The sequence below is a fragment of the Hoplias malabaricus genome, chromosome 12 (assembly GCF_029633855.1).
Source record: "Hoplias malabaricus isolate fHopMal1 chromosome 12, fHopMal1.hap1, whole genome shotgun sequence".
Classification (NCBI taxonomy): Eukaryota; Metazoa; Chordata; class Actinopteri; order Characiformes; family Erythrinidae; genus Hoplias; species Hoplias malabaricus.
In genome coordinates, this window is record NC_089811.1 from 11,205,514 (window position 1) to 11,224,468 (window position 18,955).

General features: G+C 40.7%; 1 protein-coding gene across 1 annotated transcript in view; it reads right to left on the reverse strand.

Annotated features, from left to right (window-relative positions):
* Positions 1-18,683, reverse strand: part of efnb2a (ephrin-B2a) — a 26,508-nt gene extending 7,825 nt beyond the window's left edge. Inside the window, exons 1-2 of the mRNA XM_066641137.1 lie at positions 17,526-18,683; positions 6,660-6,943 (exon numbers count right to left, since the gene is read on the reverse strand). Of these exons, the coding sequence (XP_066497234.1) occupies positions 6,660-6,943; positions 17,526-17,641 (400 nt within the window). The 5' untranslated portion in view covers positions 17,642-18,683. The remainder of the gene's footprint in view (positions 1-6,659; positions 6,944-17,525) is intronic.
* Between the last annotated feature and the right edge of the window lie 272 nt (positions 18,684-18,955).

Consider the following 18,955-nt stretch of genomic DNA (forward strand, 5'->3'; position numbering starts at 1 on the left):
AAAGATAGACGCATGTAAGAACAGATTTCTCGTTTCCAAGAAGCTGCGGTGGTACAATATTTTATAAATAGCCTACAATAATATGATTAAGTATTAATAACACTGCATAATATTTCAATCTAGTATTTGACGGCCTACATTTTATTATTCATTTGTTTATTAGCGTGTATGGGACTAATCCTTTAGCTACATCGTGATGTAAACTAATAAATAAATTCACTTCTAGAGCTGCAGTGTTTACACAGAGGCCCTGATGGCCAACTGTTTTTTGACCGGGTCACACTTGCACCGGACACTGGGTCCCGGACCCCCGCTGGACCCTCGGACCTCCAGCATTCATAGTGTACACAAATGAATTGAAAAAGAGGAAGGCGAAAAAATGTGCTTGTTTTTGTTTGGAGAACATGGCGCCACTGAAGGTCATAAAGAATAGAGCAAATTGAACAACAATTTAACCCTTCAAACGTACAGTAAACAGCAGTGAATGCATGAAAAGCTATAATATTTACACTGTGCTTATATAACTTGTAATAACTACATAATTACATTATAATAGGCACACAGATGTGTAATAAGTACCAAAATAACACGACAAATTGACAACAGCGGTCGTAAATGTCCTCAAAAGGGGTCAGAAAAGACTCAATGAGAGAATGAAAAATACAAACATAGCAGCTCCTCAAATAAAAGCTGGTTCAGAGCAGATGTTGAAAGAAGTGTAAAAGAGAGCAATAGAAAAGTATTTAGAGCAAGAAAAACATGACTAAGAGCTGCTTTTTCAAGCACAATTGTTTGATTGTGAGTCTGAAACACCACGCTCCGACAGATATCAACACTCTCTGAGAAACTATTCACTCGATTCACAGCAAAAAATGACACCATCAACAACAGGAGAGGTGTTCCGCTTCACTGCTGCGGTCTAGATTACAACAACGGGGGAAAAGTCTTCTTTCCATTGGAAGAAAATCAGTAACAACACATGAAAAAACACGCCTATAATTCGTAATTCAAAATACATATTATAAACTGTAATGCTAGGAATCACTGAACAATGTAATATAATTTATTATAATATAATATCATATAATATCATATATTCAATTTGGCTGTTAAATTTATTTCAAATTATTTAAAAAATAATCTTAAAATTAGCAATAAATATATACATTTAAACATACTATTTGTAATTATAAAAATAATAAATGCTTATAACACATTAATTACTTTTATTAATATATTATGAATGACATTTTGAATAAATAACAAAGAAATTAAAGTATTTGACACATTTTTTATTAAAACATTTAGATAAATAAAGTGTCAGAACACCTCTCCTGTTGTTGATGGTGTCATTTTTTTGCTGTGAACCGAGTGAATAGTTTCTCAGAGAGTGTTGATATCTGTGGAGAGTGGTTTTTCAGGCTATATATTGGTTTTATAAAATATTGCAATATTGACAACTAATAACAATAACAGATGAACATGCCTCATATTTATTTACCGCTTGTTGTTTTGTTTTTACTGTTTGCAACATTCTGTGTTGTTTAATACGTAGTGTATGTTTTTTATTGTAAGTAAACAGTCACTGATGAAATATTTTCAGGAGATAAGCACGAGATCATATGAAATATAAATGTATTTTGGTAAATAATTTGTAAACAACTGTAAAAGTACTGTATTAATAAAGATTCACTATGATCTACGGGTTATTGTCAGTGTAAGGAGTGACAGTAAACATCAAGTGCAAAGTATCAGTGCATTGACCACACAGCAGTCAAGCCAGGCTTGCAAGACATTTCAGAGCTCAACTGCACCTTCATAAGATCAATACAGCTGTGTGTGTGTGTGTGTGTGTGTGTGTGTGTGTGTGTGTGTGTGTTTGTGTGTGTGTGTGTGTGTGTGTGTGTGTGTGTGTGTCCACTAGGCTTGGAGTCCATCAGGTCAGTAACACAGAACTAACGAGCTGCCAGGGGCTTTAGAGTCTGGACTGAGTCCAACATACTATGGCATTAAGAGCAAAAGACCCAGAGAGAGAGAGGGAGAGAGAGAGAGAGAGAGAGAGAGAGAGAGAGAGAGAGAGAGAGAGAGAGAGAGAGAGAGAGAGAAAGGGAGAGAGAGAGAGAGAGAGAGAGAGAGAGAGAGACTCCCTCTACTGCTTCATTATTCTCTGTTATTGACTTCATAATCTTCTCTCTCTCTCTCTCTCTCTCTCAGAATTTTTCATATTTTATGAAATTTAGTTTATCATTTCTTCTCTTCCTCTCTCCGCTCTCATTGTGTTGTTTTTACATAATATTGGTCCTCCCTCTATTTCTCTTTCGATGTCTCCTTTTCTCCTTTTCCTTTCCCTACCTCCCCCCCTTTGTCTCTGACCTATGGCTTTTTAGTGTTGTGGAGAAGACAAGCCCATTACAGGCAAAGCTTCTTAAAAGCTTGTGTTCCTTTGAGGTCCTTCATTTCATAAATCCCATAATAACTAAGACAGACACACACACACACACACACACACAAAGCAATAATCACATGACATGAACTAACATTCCAGCATACATAGAATGTGCATGAGAGTATTATAAATTTATGAGAGTATTATATGAAGAGACTGTGTGTGTGTGTGTGTGTTTTGCTACTGGTTAAATCGTGTTCCAACATGGATGGAAAGAGAGAGAGAGAGAGAGAGAGAGAGAGAGAGAGAGAGTATGATATTACAGAGTTAGAAAAAGGGAGGCGGCGGTTATCGTGTTAAATTTGTGTGTTTACTATCTGTCAAATGTCTGTGTACAGTTTCTCCTCCATAAGAGTAACACACAGTGCTCAAGGTTTTGCGCAAACACACACACACACACAATATCTAGACTTGATAGAGTTTCTGATCCAATAAGGAGGTCGTATCTCGGACCCCCTGACTGTAGCGGTCAGGTATGAACATCTGGACAGTTGTCTCAGTGACATGCCTTCACCCCACTGTAAGCACCACCCCATTTAGTGGTCTGATGGGAAAAGCTTCACTGGACAAAATGGTGGTGATAGGAACCGAACGTCATTGTCTCAACAAAAATATCTACTTTATTTGACGTCTGGAATGACCACTGACACACACCTTGAGGGGTTGAATGTCATCGCTAGCCAAAGAATAACACGAACCTCCATTTGAACCCAGCAGCTGTCCTTCACGTGAAAATGTCTAATTGGACAGTGATGATACAGTGGAATTAAAAACATATCATACAATTCAGGTCATTTAGTCTAGAAGAGACATACATTTTAAAATTTCAGTGGACTTTCCCTTGTGCTCGACTACATCTACCTGCTACTGAATAAACGACTGGCTCTAAATGAGGCGACGTCGGCTAACTGTCCGGTTCAAAACAAGCAGACTATTAATGCACAGGCAGCCATCCGTGAAGAGAGAGAAAGAACAAGAGAGGAAGAGAGAGAGAGAGAGAGAGAGAGAGGGAGAGAAAGTATGATATTAATGATGCCGCCGCTTGGTGGCCTCTTTGCCGGAGAGTGTGACCAGATCGCCATGGTGCCGAGGTCACTGAGCAGTGAACCCATGTGGTCCCTAATGAGCACTGACACTAATAGGAGAGACACACACACACACACACATGTGGTCAAGGCCATACTGTTCCTGTCACAGAAAGAGCACCACATCGACTGCAGCTGTGACCTGCGACCTGCACACCTGCCTCGTGTCCACGGCAACAGCACACACTTTTTCTCATTAAAGAGCCCTTATAGTGAATATATATATATAAATAATTACTTCTGTGATGTCATAATAGGCTATGTACACACAGCCTACAGTAATGAAGCCACGCCCACTGATATTGAACTATTCAGAGTGTTTCAACCTGGATGGGTTTTTGGGAGAATTGCACAATATAAGGCAGCCAATGAGAACAGCGGTCATTTACATATATCAGTAAAACTATTTTCACCCACTGACCACTATTTAAAGTGGCTTTTGATTATTCGTTAATTATTATGGGAAACCCATCGCTCGGTTCCTCTCCCTTCTCATCCTCTCACTCTTTTAATTCACTTGTTTTTCTTCCACCTCTCTCTCTCTCTCTCTCTCTCTCTCTCTCACTTTCTTAATCAACTCAGCCATTTTCTCTCTCTCTCTCCCCCCATATTTAGATCATGTTGCTCACCCGCTTTCTTTTAGTTCCCAGCTCTAGGGCAGTCTGTCAGACGGCATTAGCTCAGCCTCATCTGCGTACACACACACACATACACACACACACACACACACACACACACACACACACATATACATACGCATACACACACACTGCAGTCTCCAACGTCAGACTGCAGATGAACAATAGGAGAGCCATTTCAAAGCTTGACAGGCTCTCTCTCTCTCTCTCACACACACACACACACACACACACACACACACACACACACACACAATGTTACCATGCTGCCCTGCTAATCCAGGTGCTGCTCAGCTTGTATTGACGACAGCCAGACTAATTTAACTTAACCATTAGGATTAAACTATTTAATTAATTACTTATCGAACGGCAGGCCAAAAAGCTCCATCCCTTCCTTAAAGGGTTCACAGCTCTCACACACACGTCTGCCCTTTGTTGCTCTATGGCAGCGCACACACACACACACACAAATGTCTCCAGCTGTAGGCCATCATTGTAGCAAAGAACAAGAGGCAATTAACATCTACAATGGAGAAAAATGGCCCGTTTCTCCGACTCATCTCGTTCCCTCCGTCTATCCCCCACTCGTCTAATTCCTCCACTCCGCCGCATTAGCATCAGCTCAGAGGAGGAGAGAAAAATGGAAAGAAAGTGCGAATCCGCACCAGCAGCAGAATTGGATTTCCCTGCTCTGTAAGTTCGAGGCTAAATTTTCATCACGGCCTGATTCTGACCAGCGCAGACAATTGTACGTGTCACTTCCAGAATCTGGAATTAGGGAGCGGAGAAAAAGGGGGCAAATGGACGGGCTGCTGTGCTGTTTTGGTGGTGGGGTGTGTAAAAATATGTTTGGTGTGTGTTTTCATATATACGTATTACATTATATACTCGCTGATATGGTTATATATTATAACAATGTTATATATGTATTTCATAAGATATCATATAAAAAATACATATATTACATTGTTATTATACATACTCATTTCTTACATTCCCCAACAGCTCTAACAACCCCAACATAGCAACCTCTAAAGTGAGTAAAGGAGCTGATAGTGTAATTAAACATATGTTAATAGAACTATAAGTATGTTATATACAACTAAAAGTATATAATCGCTTATATATGGCATTACTGTTAAGTAGGAATGCATAAAATCAATATCTCCGTACAGGTCATATCATTGTTCCATAAAAATACATATGAGTCATATTTATGACAGTCCTCACATTGTACAAAAACCTGTTCCTAGACCTGTTATTTTCCCACTTCAGCAACTGTGTTTAAATTCCTTGCCTAGGCCTGGAGCATATGTGTGTGTGTGTGTGTGTGTGTGTGTGTGTGTGTGTGTGTGTGTGTGTGTGTGCCTTTGTGCGTGTGTGACTGTGGAAGGCCCCCAGGCTCCTCGTGCAGTAATTCTGTGGCTAAATGTGAAAACGCGAGCCACATGCAAACGCCTTGCGAACGTAAACCTCTCTTTTGCCTCTATTTGAAGCTATAAATATATGCTAAAAAAATGACTTGAACATGCCACACCCCTACGGCTAGACGCTGATGGAACATTCCCGGTGAAATACTCTCAACGCAGCCATAACATCAAGCAGTATTTAATCTAAACACGAACTACGGTGGCTGATGCTGTATTCTCTGAAGCAGGAGGTGATCATTTACAATACAGCGTCTGTGTTCTCAGCTTTTACTTCTTCTGTGTTAGGTCTCTGAGTCAGATTGTGTAATCATTGCTTATTTTTGTTAACATTTTTTATTTACATGCACGTTGCATTAGAATTAACATTAAATATAGTGGCCACGCTAGTGTTCAAATATATACCGCATTAACACACTCAATACAATCCCACTGTCTGTAAACCACATAGAAGCCAAAGAGCTGCAGTGTGAATATAGGGATTGTGATTGTCCACAGTGTAAATATGTGGATTGTGATTGGATAATGCATCCATATATGGATTTTGATTTATTGGAACGCAAATATGAGGACTACGATTGGCTGTGATGGACTGTGGTTGTCTGAGACTTACATATCTGGATTGTGATATTCTGGGATGTAAATATGTGGCTAATGATTGGCTGAAAATGAGTTATGTGGATAATGCTTGGTTGTGGCAGAGATATGTGGATAATGATTGGTTACAGCTGAGAAAAGTGGATAACGACTGGCTGTGATGGATTTGTAAGGATAATGATTGGATGGGGGGAAGTTGAATGGATAATGATTGGCTGGGGTGGAGTTGTATGGATAATGATTGGCTGGGGGGAAGTTATATAGATAATGATTGGCTGGGGTGGAGTTGTGCGAATAATGATTGTTTGTAACAGAGAAAGATGGATAATGATTGGCTGGAATGGAGTTGTGTGGATTATGATTGGCTGTGGCAGAGAAAGACGACTAATGATTGGCTTAGGATGGATTGGTATGGATAATGATTGGATGGGGTGCAGTTTAATGGATAATTGCTTGTTGTACTTACAGATGATGTAGTAGTCTTTTCCTCTGAAAAACTCCAGGCCCCAGAGGTTGGGGCTGAACTCCTGGAACTTGAGCGTGAATTTGACGTCCTGGTCAGGCTTTACACAGTTCAGCAGCGGCGTATCCGCCTTGGTGACCGTACACGTGTCCAGCTGTTCACGAGGAACCATGTAGAGTTTATAATACTCCACTCCGTCCATGGAGCCGCCCTCTATGCGAGGACACACAATGTCCATTTTGTCCCCGATCTGAGGGTACAGTATTAAACCCTGACCTGGTACAAACCTGTGAAAAAAGGAAAAGAGGGAGGGAAAGAGGGGAGGAAGGAGGGATGAGGTTAGTGTAAAGTCAGGTGCTTCATTGTGTTTAACACTTAAACATTCTCGCCATCAAAAAATAAACTGGGTCTAAAAAGAGTGGCACATTGAATAATTCACAAGAGGATATCAATTATTAATCAATTATTATGAATAATAATCGAGGGTCCTGAGGAGCTCTGGAGGTTAAGGGAAGAAACAAAAACGAGAGCAGGTTTTGATGACTTGCATCAAAGGGACAAAAAAGAAGAGCCACAGAGTTTCTAATGACCCTTGTGTGGCTAAATGAGACATATTGAAGTCTAAACAATGGGTAGTTTTATTCTTCTAATAACAAAAACCCAAACAATGGGACTCTGTTAAAATTGTGAAGAAATATTGAGCGAAACATGTAGAAACTAATGTCACAAGGCATCGATCAGAAGCTGCCGGTTTAACTGCATTGATTTCAAAATGGTGGACCTGATTATATTATATTAATAGCTAATAAAGTATGCCTTTTTTTGGCCATAAAAATGTGTGGCGGTATATTTTTGTTATAATTCCACTTCTGTACATGCAGTTCATGGAATATTTGTGTATTGAATCAATTTTAAATCAAATGAATCAAATCGAATCAAATGAACTGAACCAAACTATATGAATGAAAGAGACCTAAAATTAATCAGATGTTTCAAAAAGTAAAATCAGAAGGGATCATCTGGAACCAACTCTTGAAATGTCAAATCTGACCCAGTGAATCATTCCTAAGGAGGTGCGGTTTAATCAAACTAGGACGAAGTCTGAGATATGAACAAATAAACTGATTCAAATAATTCTACTTATTATTATTATTTTTCAATCTGAGGTTTTGATTGTACTATGAAACAAACTGAAATAAACCATCACAAGGTTGTTGAATTCATGAAGCACTGAATCGCTGAGTAAAGAATCAACTTAAAGTGAATCACTGAATCGTTTCTTACAGAACTGAGAACAGTTGGGTTATATAAGGGTAGGTTCCCAGGGATCCACCTCAAGAGAAGAAACAGAAGCAGTTGAAGATGTGCGTGTGTGTCTGTGTGTCTGTGTGTGTGTGTGTGTGTGTGAGTGTTTCTGTCTGTCTGAGAGGTAATGCACTACTATCTCTATGACTGATCTGCCCATGCAAATCATCTGATGGAGGCTCTGGCATAGGGAACAAAAATAAAAGTCTGAACACCAGATCCCTATCTGTTCAGTCCTTATCTCACTACTGCTGTGTTTGGATAGACACGAAACAAGCATACAGTGTGTGTGTGAGTGTGTGTGTGTGTGTATGTGTGTGTTTGTATGATGTCAAATCCACTCCCTTTGATGTTTAAGCACAACACCTAGCGAGCGATATTGTCTGGCTTATCAGCTGTATTTTCAAATGGAACAGTAAACTGGCTTTTGGTCAACATCTCTCTGAATGCTGTGTACACACACACATAAACACACACACACACACACACACACACACACACACACACACACACACACACGTACTACATCCCGGTCTTTTGTATCCATAACCCTGTGTTCAGATCCAAACAGTGCTTGAAAATGAACCTCAAACACTTCCATTGTTACACAGTACTCAGCAAAAGTAAGACACCATCTTGTATTTAACGAATATCCAATCACAAAGTCGTATACAAAGTTATATTTCAGAATATAGCTCTGAAGGTAGGTTGAAGATAACGTCTGTGCAGGCAGAAGAGGAAGTCGAAAGATAATCACGGAACCAAACCAGAGATCAAAGATAAAAAAAAAAACACCAAAACAAAACTAGCAATGCTGCAAACCTGGTGTCACACCAAAACCTTCTCCATCAGATAAAGAGTACATTAAGCTTTCATCTCTGAGAGATAACCGATAGCCAAGCGCCACTCGCACAAGGAGCTGTTCCTGAGAAAAGGAAATAGACAAAAAAGAATGACATCTGCTAATCAAAATGCAGTGGGTGTCTTCAGATCGACAGAGGGATGACGTACAGTACTTTGGCTAGAAAAATAGGCAGCAAACCAGGGAGAGAGAAAAAAAATGAGCAAGAGACATAGAGAAGAGAAGGAGAGAGAGATGTGTTGCTTCTGTACACAGTACTCTTTCAGCCCAAACACAAAAACCCTCCTACAGTGCTTTAGCCATTCAACTAAACCACTGCTTACACAAGGTCACCCCCCGAAGGTACTGCCACACACACACACTCACATACTATATCTAAACAAACACTAGCCATTACCCAACATCCAAAAACACAAATGTACCCCAAACAAACTGCATTTAGCGCTAGATCTACAAGGCGTATACAGCTTATAACTAATGAGGTTTATTAAGCATTGCTAGCATCACTCTTTGACATACCGCTAGCTAGAAAGAGTTAAAAATATAGCGGTATCCATCTGAAATGTCATTATTAGACATTATTATTTAATCAGTACGTTCATACAGTGTCAGAAAACCTATGCAGTTATGACATGGTAATTAACTAGTCATTACTAGTTTATTACTACAACATTGCACTAGATAATTACTGCAATTTCTGCTCTTGTAGGATGTCTTAAAACCATTGTTGTGAGGATTTGATGGCTGTTACACTCCTCTAGCCAACACTTGGAATGGGTCACTGTGACCGTAGTGGGTGCACCTTAAAATGGGGGTGTATACAAGTGTCCACACATGGTCTCAGTGGCCAAGGGTGCACCCAATGCTCCCTTAACTTTAGGTGAAAAGCTCCCTGTTTGTAGGCAGCATGTGTAAGGTCTGAAGATTTGGGACGGCCTCCTTGTCCGGGGCCCAGAGATCACAGCATACAATGCTGTCTATGTAAAGAGTGCACTAGGGTTTGAGAGAGAACCCTGCTTCTTGGATTAAATTTAAGGTGGTACTGTGTAAACTGGATAGTGCAGTAAGTTAGTGCTACTCTAGCAGTAGTAAAGCCTCCAGTGGGCCTATATTTCAAAAAGGCATTGGGGGAGGTGTGAATAAAAGCTAACGTCTGCCTCATGTTTGTAAATGGCTTTAACCTGCTGTGGAAGGCACACTTAACCCCTCCTCCGCCCTTCTGTTTCCCTCCTTTTCCTCCGGTCCCCAGCGGTCAGCGCCGTGATTTACGCCCAGAGCCGTAAAACACAATCCCTGGACGTGTGCAGCAGACAGAGATGGACAAAGCCAGCCACGCGTTCAGCTCGGTTTAAACAAGACTGCAGCTGCAGAGAGGCGTCACAGAGTGGGCCTGTGTGTGTGTGTGTGTGTGTGTGTGTGTGTGTGTGTGTGTGTGTGTGTGCATGTGTGTGCGTGTGAGAGTGTGTGTCCTGAGTGTGAGCTGAATGTTTAAAGAGACCACCGAGCTGCTGCTGGACACTCCCGGCTATGCAAGGACGACACTGAAAGGAAGGCGCAGAAACACGCGCAGACACACACTCACACACACGGCTCTCAGCTCCAAGTGGTTCATCTTCTTTTCTTCCTCACTGACTCATCACACACTCTGTCCAATGTGTGAAAATATTGGTGTTTTGGCGCGGGCGCTGGCCAGCGCTCTTCACAACCACAGCGTCCAAGACAAAGCGGCTGGCCACGGACAAAGAAACCAGCCCACAACAAATAACCCCACTGACATCAAGCAGGAAAGTGAGGGAGGATTTCTCTCTCTCTCTCTCTCTCTCTCTCTCTCTCTCTCTCTCTCTCTCTCTCTCTCTCTCACACACACACACACACATGTATATGCCATCACAATGTCCCAATATTTACTTGTACATTTTATAGAACCTTTATTTTTATGTGGTACACTTTGTATAATAGTAAAGCTGTGTATTATAAATATGTAATAACATGTGTAGTAACATATCTGATAATTACTTTAGAAATCCAAGGGAGAAAGAAAATCAAACACACATACACACACACACACACCGCTAAGCCTGTAGCACAGGTGTGAGGGATGGACAAGGCCTCAGAGTCTAAATCACACCACACACATCTGTTTTCTCCGTCCAGCTTTTTATCTCCTCTCTTTTTCTCATGTCTTTGTCTGGGGCAGCAGAGTTCGGGGCAGGGGGCAACTTCCTCCATTTATGACCGTGAAACCTGTTAGATCTTTCTCACCTGTTCACTCTCTCTCTCTCTGTATGACACTAGATCTCTTTTTGACTCTTTCCATATATCTCTCCCTCTCATCACGGACAACCTCCACATCCATAAATCCGTCCCCCCTCCACCCATCTGTCCCTACACTCCTTTTATCTCTTCTTCCCTCTGTATTTCTTCATCTCAAAGCTGTGGGATGTACACACACAACATTTAAGTATCATTTTAGTTAATATGTTTGAATGTAACAGTTCTATGTAAGCACTATGAGCTCTGTAGATCTTAGTTTTAAGTTCTAATTTAATCGTGAAGAAAATCCTTATTAGACACGGGCTATTACATAGTTATAAAGCTGTAACGATACTTACATTTAATACATAAAACAAACATTGTTTATCTATCTATATATATATATTACACTACTATATTTATTTTATACATAAAATCCAAGACTAAATATAATATATATATATCTATCATTATTAATCATAATCATAATAATGAAGAACATGTTATATGCATGTTATAAGAGTTATGTTATAAGAAAACACAGCTGATAAGAGCATGTGATGTGCATGTGGTGTGGAAACACATCAGTAACTTTTCCAAGAAACTGGAGTATCATTTTGTGGGGATTGGCTCTAATCCTAGCCGCTGGCCGTGTGGTCAGCGCTGGTCACCAGCCGTCTCTTCAGGCCTGATCCTGACAACACCCTGACCCCGAGCTCTAAAGAAAACACAAAGGGGGAGGGATGGAGGGATGGAATGGGAGGGGTAAAAACAACAAAAGAGAAAGACCCTGCGATACGGGCGAGAGCAGCGGCCCGACTGAGGCCCACTGGGATTATGGGCCGCGGAAACGTCCGCCGATAAATGGTACTGGGCTTTAGACGATCTCGTGAACGTCATTCTATTATATTCCTGCTCTTCTACTCGTTCTCTTCACTCCCTCCATCCTTTATTCACTCCCTAATCCCAAACTGTGAGGCCTTCTGTAATGACGCTGGACTGGATCTCTCTCTCTCTCTCTCTCTCTCTCTCTCTCTCTCTCTCTCTCTCTCACACACACACACACACACACACACATTTTATGTCTCCTTTTTGTCCTCCTGATTCTATGTATATCTTGACTTCTATCTGGATTTCTGTCGTTCTCTCTCCTTCTTCTCCTCCTCTCCGTCACCCTCTTCATCACTTTTTCCTGCCTCTCTCCAACCCCTCTTTCATTTCTTACCTGTTTTCTCTCCATTACTTATTTCTTCTGTTTTCTCTTTCTCTTCACCCACTGTCTCACTCCATCACTGTTTCTCTCTCTCTCTCTCTCTCTCATCGCAGAGTTCCACAGATTCCATGTTAATCCCCGACTTTCATTCAAGCCGTTGTCACATAAACCCTCCCCCATTCATTTCTGGCCTCCACCTTTCAGTGTGCTCTATCAGCACTGCATGCCTTCATGATTTTCTCTACTTTCATTCCGCTCTCTCTCTCTCTCTCTCTCTCTCTCTCTCTCTCTCTGTCTATCTCTCTCTCTCTCTCTCTCTCTCTCTCTGTCTATCTCTCTCTGTCTCTGTCTCGCTCTCTCTCTCTCTCTGTCTTTTCTGTCTTTCCCACAGTAGTAGAACTCATCCACTTGCTGTGGTATTTCAGGTGGTTGCTAAGCTGTTTGCTCTATGGTGATGTACAGGTGTTTCTTGGTTGTGTTTGCTTTCAAATTCCAGGTGATCGCTTTGGTGATGTGGTGTGTGTGTGTGTTTGGTGGTGGGGTGTGTGTGTGTGTGTGTGGGAGGGGGGGTATACCAGGTTGTTGCTGTGGTGGTTGTTATTTTCTAATTCGTCTTTAAAGCAGGTAAAGCCTGTAACCATAACTACTACTTGCCTAATATTAACCCTTTCCTTAAGCCTTACCCTACCATCAACTTCTTAATTTTAAAATCTAACAATTTACATTCTCAAATGTTCCCCACAATGTGAATAAAACACATTACACACACACACACACACACACACACACACACACACACACACACACACACTAATAGAGTGTTCCCTGTGATTTTAAAGGGGGTGCGGTTAAAGGGTACAGATGATTATTCATGGCTCTGATGGAAAATCTGCCTGTGTATGGACATGACCCAGTGGCCCACAATGTTTTGCAAAAAGATGTAATCTCATAATGAAGAGAGAGAGAGAGAGAGAGAGAGAGAGAGAGAGAGAGATAGAATAGGGCTTGATCATCCTTTGACTGAAAATGTGTAGTGAAAAACCTCCCTTTTGTTTCTCCGCCTCAACTACAAAATGGATTAGTGCAGCAATTCAAGGAGAGACAGAGAGAGAGAGAGAGAGAGAGAGAGAGAGAGAGAGAGAGCGAGAGAGAGAGAGAGAGAGAGAGAGAGAGAGAGAGAGAGAGAGAGAGAGAGGGGAGAGAATAAAATTAATTAGAATTAGAGAAAACGAGAAAATAGCAATAGAAAGAGAAGAAAAGAGAAGGGTGGAACTAGGAAAGAAAGAAGAGGAAGAGAAAGCAAAGATAGAAACAGACAGAGAGATAGAGAGCAAGCAAGACACATACACACACATACACACACTTCATAAAGCTGTCTATGAGGGCAGACTCGCGATACAAAGGGCTGTGAGGTCAGATCGGATGATTTTCTACTCTCTCTCTCTCTCTCTCTCTCTCTCTGCCTTTCTTGGAGATACAGCGTGTGCCCACACACACACACACACACACACACACAAACACACACCATCTTACAAGAAAACCACCAGTGTTCAATTAACTCCCGCTGATTTAAAGCTTCTCCTACAGAGCCCAGCCCAGTAGCAGTTAATATTGCAGTGGAGACTTCAGCGTGGGCTTATGGCCTCCATTCAAAACATGGGGCAGCTGCTATATCAACCACTACAGTTATAACTGTGTAATTACTGTTAATATCACAGTTATAACCTGTAATACTGATATTAATAACAATCTTAAGAAATATTGTACATGTTTATAATATTTAGAGATGAACTATGATGCCTGGGGCTTTTGTTACTGTAATGAACCTACGATACCGTTCAAACAGATCTACAGCTCCAGTATTAGTGCATCGCTATGGATACAAAGCACAGTAACACCACACCTAATTTTTGTATTTTTTATTGTTCAATACTTACATAATTGGAAACTAACTGACCTTTTTTTTCAATAAAAAATGTTCGTAAAATAACCAAAAAAAAGCCAGAATCCTGAGACGAGTGAGTGAAAGTAAAAGCTCTTTAAGCTGGTAAAAATGCGCCACTGTCTTTGTGCGTATGAGTTTGGAAGGCCTCTACGATACCTGTGTACACCACTCTAACGTCAACACCTTGCTGGAAAACACGGGGAAAACCCTGGTGCGCCAAAAGACTTAAGCGCCATGCATCTGCCATTACGTGTGGAGTCCAGATACATAATTAAAGCTTGCCAACGTCTGAATCATAGGCTACACATATATCAATGATTCTATAATGCCTCATAAGTTTATTCTAACACATGACATGGGTCTGTATATACGCACCTAGGTGGTTAGAAAAATGATGTCATACAAAAATGATGTCACAATCATGAATACAAACAGAAAGCTACAAAGTCAACTCATAATGTGTTATGTTATGTTCAATGTATTTATCCATTACAGATAATAATCGTAATCGCAATGTTCATCAATGTCCAAAAGACGTCATTCTCCAGAAAACGCTTATCTTTCACTATGTGGAGATGTGGATATTCAAGACATTGCTCCAACTATAGGGGTTTACCAGTTATACATGTAATTATACAACGCAAGCTTATGCCTGGTGTAATAAATGCTTTATAACAAACTGAAATTCATTTATAAAGCATCCGAGAGCGCTCCAAAACCATGACATAGAGATACACTGCCCTAACTGTAGTCTAGTAGCCGCAGCCACATTTCAAGGTCAGTGTTTCTGAAGCAGTGCTTACTCCGCCGTTATGTTCCTCCTAAATGATTAATATAAAGGCTGTGTGATGAATGCAGCCTTCTGTTAAAGTAGGTTAAGCCGACATGGCTAGGGCAGCGCTCCCCGAGTGATTCAGCGAAACACTGGAACGGGCATCTCTTACTCTCTCTCTCTCTCTATCTATCCCCCTCATCCTCTCTCTCATGATCAACCCATTAGGTCACCAGACGTCTTTCTAACAGGTTTTACGGCCTCATTAAAATGCATTTCTAAAGCGCATTGCCTCGCGAAATAACCCTAGGGACTTCAGAGTGCAGAGACGTACACTGCTTCTGTGAGTAATAACTCTCATCTACCATGGCACCACAGATTAATGATGACCGAGGGAGGTGAAGAGAAGAGAAGAGAAGAAAAGAGAAGAGTGAAAATACTCCCGTTCTAAGTTTCTCTGGGATAAACTTGTGGAAAAAAAGAGCACATTGTATAATGCTGGGAAGTGGGCGAGTCTCACTGCATTACTGATAGCGAGTGAGTCGACTTTACTGATCACGTATTAATGGGCGAGTCTCGTTGCATTACCAATAGAGAGTGGATCTCTACACGTTACTGATTTATGGCATTTACTTTGACTGAGCTCTAACAGTAGACCAAACACAACGGCCAGAACATGGCTGACACATCTCTCATAAAAGATCATCAAGCATCATGGCAAAGAAACACGGTATAATCCAATTCCTGACTGATAGAGGAAGAAAGATCCAAACTCATTGGGAGGAAGAAGGGCGAAGGAGAATGGTCCAGAAAACTGAACTGGTGGAAAAGGGGGGTCTGGAGCGTTACTAGAAGGTCACACTTCAATGATGTCAAGAGTACTGCAACAACAGAAGACCAAACCTCATTCCAAAAAAAGCTGAACTCTAACACAAGATGAAATCCTGCTGGTTACAAAAGAGACACTAGGACTCTAACAGAAGGTCTAACCTCGTAAACAGAAACCTAAACCTATTGTTGGAAGAATGTGGTAGTAGATGTGATATCAACTTAATGAAATAACAAGTTAATTGTAGAATATTAAAGGAAAGAGCCTCTAATGAAAAATCAGATGCTTAAACTCAAATAGAAGACTATGCTTTGCTTCTCTGTTGAAAAGACGGACCACATCATTTTGGCACAGGCTTCACCAAGGTGCTGGAAAAGTAGAACTAACTCAACAAAATCAAACTTCTGGAAAATCGAACACCATCCAAAAAAAACTCTGTTTTACTTGAAATGTGCTGTAGAACTCTGTAGAGAAGAATAAACCTAAGAAACGTGGTACTAGAAAAAACGTGGTTTTGCTGAAAAAGTTGAACTACTGTAGAGAGGAATAGAAAATTAGATATCTACTTCTGTAAATCTTGTATTAAACTTCCATAATCCACAATTACATTGTTTAATTTTAGATTAGGTTTCCTAGAACTAGAAAACTCAGGTCTGTTGACTAAAATGTTTTACTGGAACTTCAGAAGAAGACTAAACTTCACTAACTGACAAAGTGTGCTAGAGCTAGACCAAACCAAACGGTTACTACTTTTTAAACGTACTAAACTTGAAAGGAAAACCCATTGGGAAAAAAAAAATTGGTGCCGTGACCCTGATTAATCTAACGCTCCAACAGTAAACCAAAGAACATGGTGCGAAAGTGGAACTAGACATAAAAAATAAATTATATTGTACAATTAATCTAGTTCGGATAGTTGACTTTGGCGATCTCTGATAGGAGGGCAGAGCAAGCTGGAGCGCGAGGCTTTATCGCTGATTAACATACGGCAATGCAGCAAGAGACTAATAAAATTACAACCCAAAAAAATACAGAGTTGTGTTTCTAATTATGAATACAAGTAGAAGATCACTGATCAAGTGAAGGTTCGTACTATTAATTGAATAAGTTAATTATATAAATAGTTTCTATATTTATTTTTTTATTTTTCTTTGGGCCTGAATCTATGGGCCTCATAAACGTCCCAGAGACGGGTTAGAAAATCTAATTTTGGGTGACGTGTAGACGATCAAGTGAGGCATAAAACTGCTAGATGACTTCCCTAATAAGCAAAATAATAATAATAAATAATATCTAATTAAATAAAACGCAAAAATGCAGTTGTTTTAAATGAATATATGAACGATTCATACATATATTAATTAAAAGTAACAGGTGTAAAATAAAATCCATGTTAGGCGTTTTAGGTAATAAAAAAATTGTACAAATGTAATTATATTAAATAAATAAACGTAGACATTCACCGCGGTTCCGTGACCCTATTACACCTCTTAAACACACACTAATGCTGTTCCTCACACAATAGCCTTTGTTTCTTATATAATACATTCTGATGTATTATGTTTACCATATAAATCAGAATTCTGTACTTTAAATTAGAAATTTGAATTTCGAAATAAATATTTTTAACACGCATAGGCCATGTTTCTCTACCCCGCTCCTATGTGTAAACACAAAGACAGTGACTCACTTGGTGTTGGTGGTGTTCCAGTAGATGGACTCGAGGATGATCGCGCGTGTCGCACTGAGTTCGCAGGCGACCACCAGCACGCTGAAGCAGCATCTCCAGAGCAGGGAATCAGCCATGATCACACACACATACACGCGCACTCACACACGCGCGCACACACACTCAAGCACTCACTCACGCGCGCGCACGGTATCCCAGGCGCAGTATCCCTCGCTCCAAGCGCAAAAATGGAATAAGGTTATTTAGAGTATTAATATTAACCGGCCTAATAAAAATGTCAAGTAGCCACCAGTAGAGGCACACACACTCCCGCGGCGGCGGACACACTCCGGACAGTCCGGCGACCCAGCGTCCACTCCAGCGCGCGACAGTCTCTCATTGAGTTTTTCTTTTTAAAAAACGGTTCTTGAAACCCACAAACACACACATATACACACACACTAAGTGAAGGTGCGCGTGCGTGTGCGCGTTAAGTCTCCGTTCGGTCACGAGCTGAAGTACATTTCCATTCCTCGGAAACAGGTTAAATCCAGTAGGAGCCAAAGAGCGGGGAAAGCAATAATATTATTATTGGGAAAAATGATAATAATATTATTGTTATTAATAAATGCACTAAATCCAAGAGCGCGAGGCTTCTCTTTTTCTCCCTTCTTGACGCTTTTACGCCGCAGCACGCGCAGCAAGTCGCGAGCGCGCGCGTAGCTTCTGAATTTTCCTCCTTCTCCTCCTTTTTTCTTCTGGTGAATTTTCCTCTTTGTTGTTGGGTTTTTTTGTTTGTTTGTTTGTTCTGGTTGAGGTATATTCCGTTTCAGGCTTCAGGCCAAAGACCCAACAAACAAATGTTCAAACAAGCAAACAACAAGCAAACAAACGTCCAGAAGCGGAGATGAGGGAGATTAAACAAAAAAAGAAAAAAAGAAAAAAAAAAAAAACACCCGCTAGAAACAAATGCAAAAATATGCAATGAAATCAAAGTGGAACTGAACGGAGGAGAAATGATGAAAGCGATGAAAGTGAACTGGAAGAAAAAATGAAAAAAAAAGGGATGAATGGAGATGATTGAGCGGAGCAGCAGGCTCAGGTGCGCGCGATCATGAGATCATGAGTGTCCGTCTAGGTCTCTCACTCTTTCTCTCTCTCTCTTTCTATCTCTCTGTGTGCTGCTGCTGCGGAGTGTGTGAGCGGAGCTAGTCCGCGGAGAAAAAGAAACACGGACACGCCCACTGAGATCTGATTGGATGGAGAGCGAGGGAAGGGCGGGGCTGGAGATGTGAACCGGACGGGCGAGGAAACGAAGCAGGGGGGCGAAAGAAAGAGAGAAAGAGAATTAAAAAACATTAGACGGTTTTTCCTCATTATGACGTCATAATGAAAACTTGTGATTTTTTAAAATTGCTTTTTAAAATTAAAACGAAAAAAAAAAACGTAAA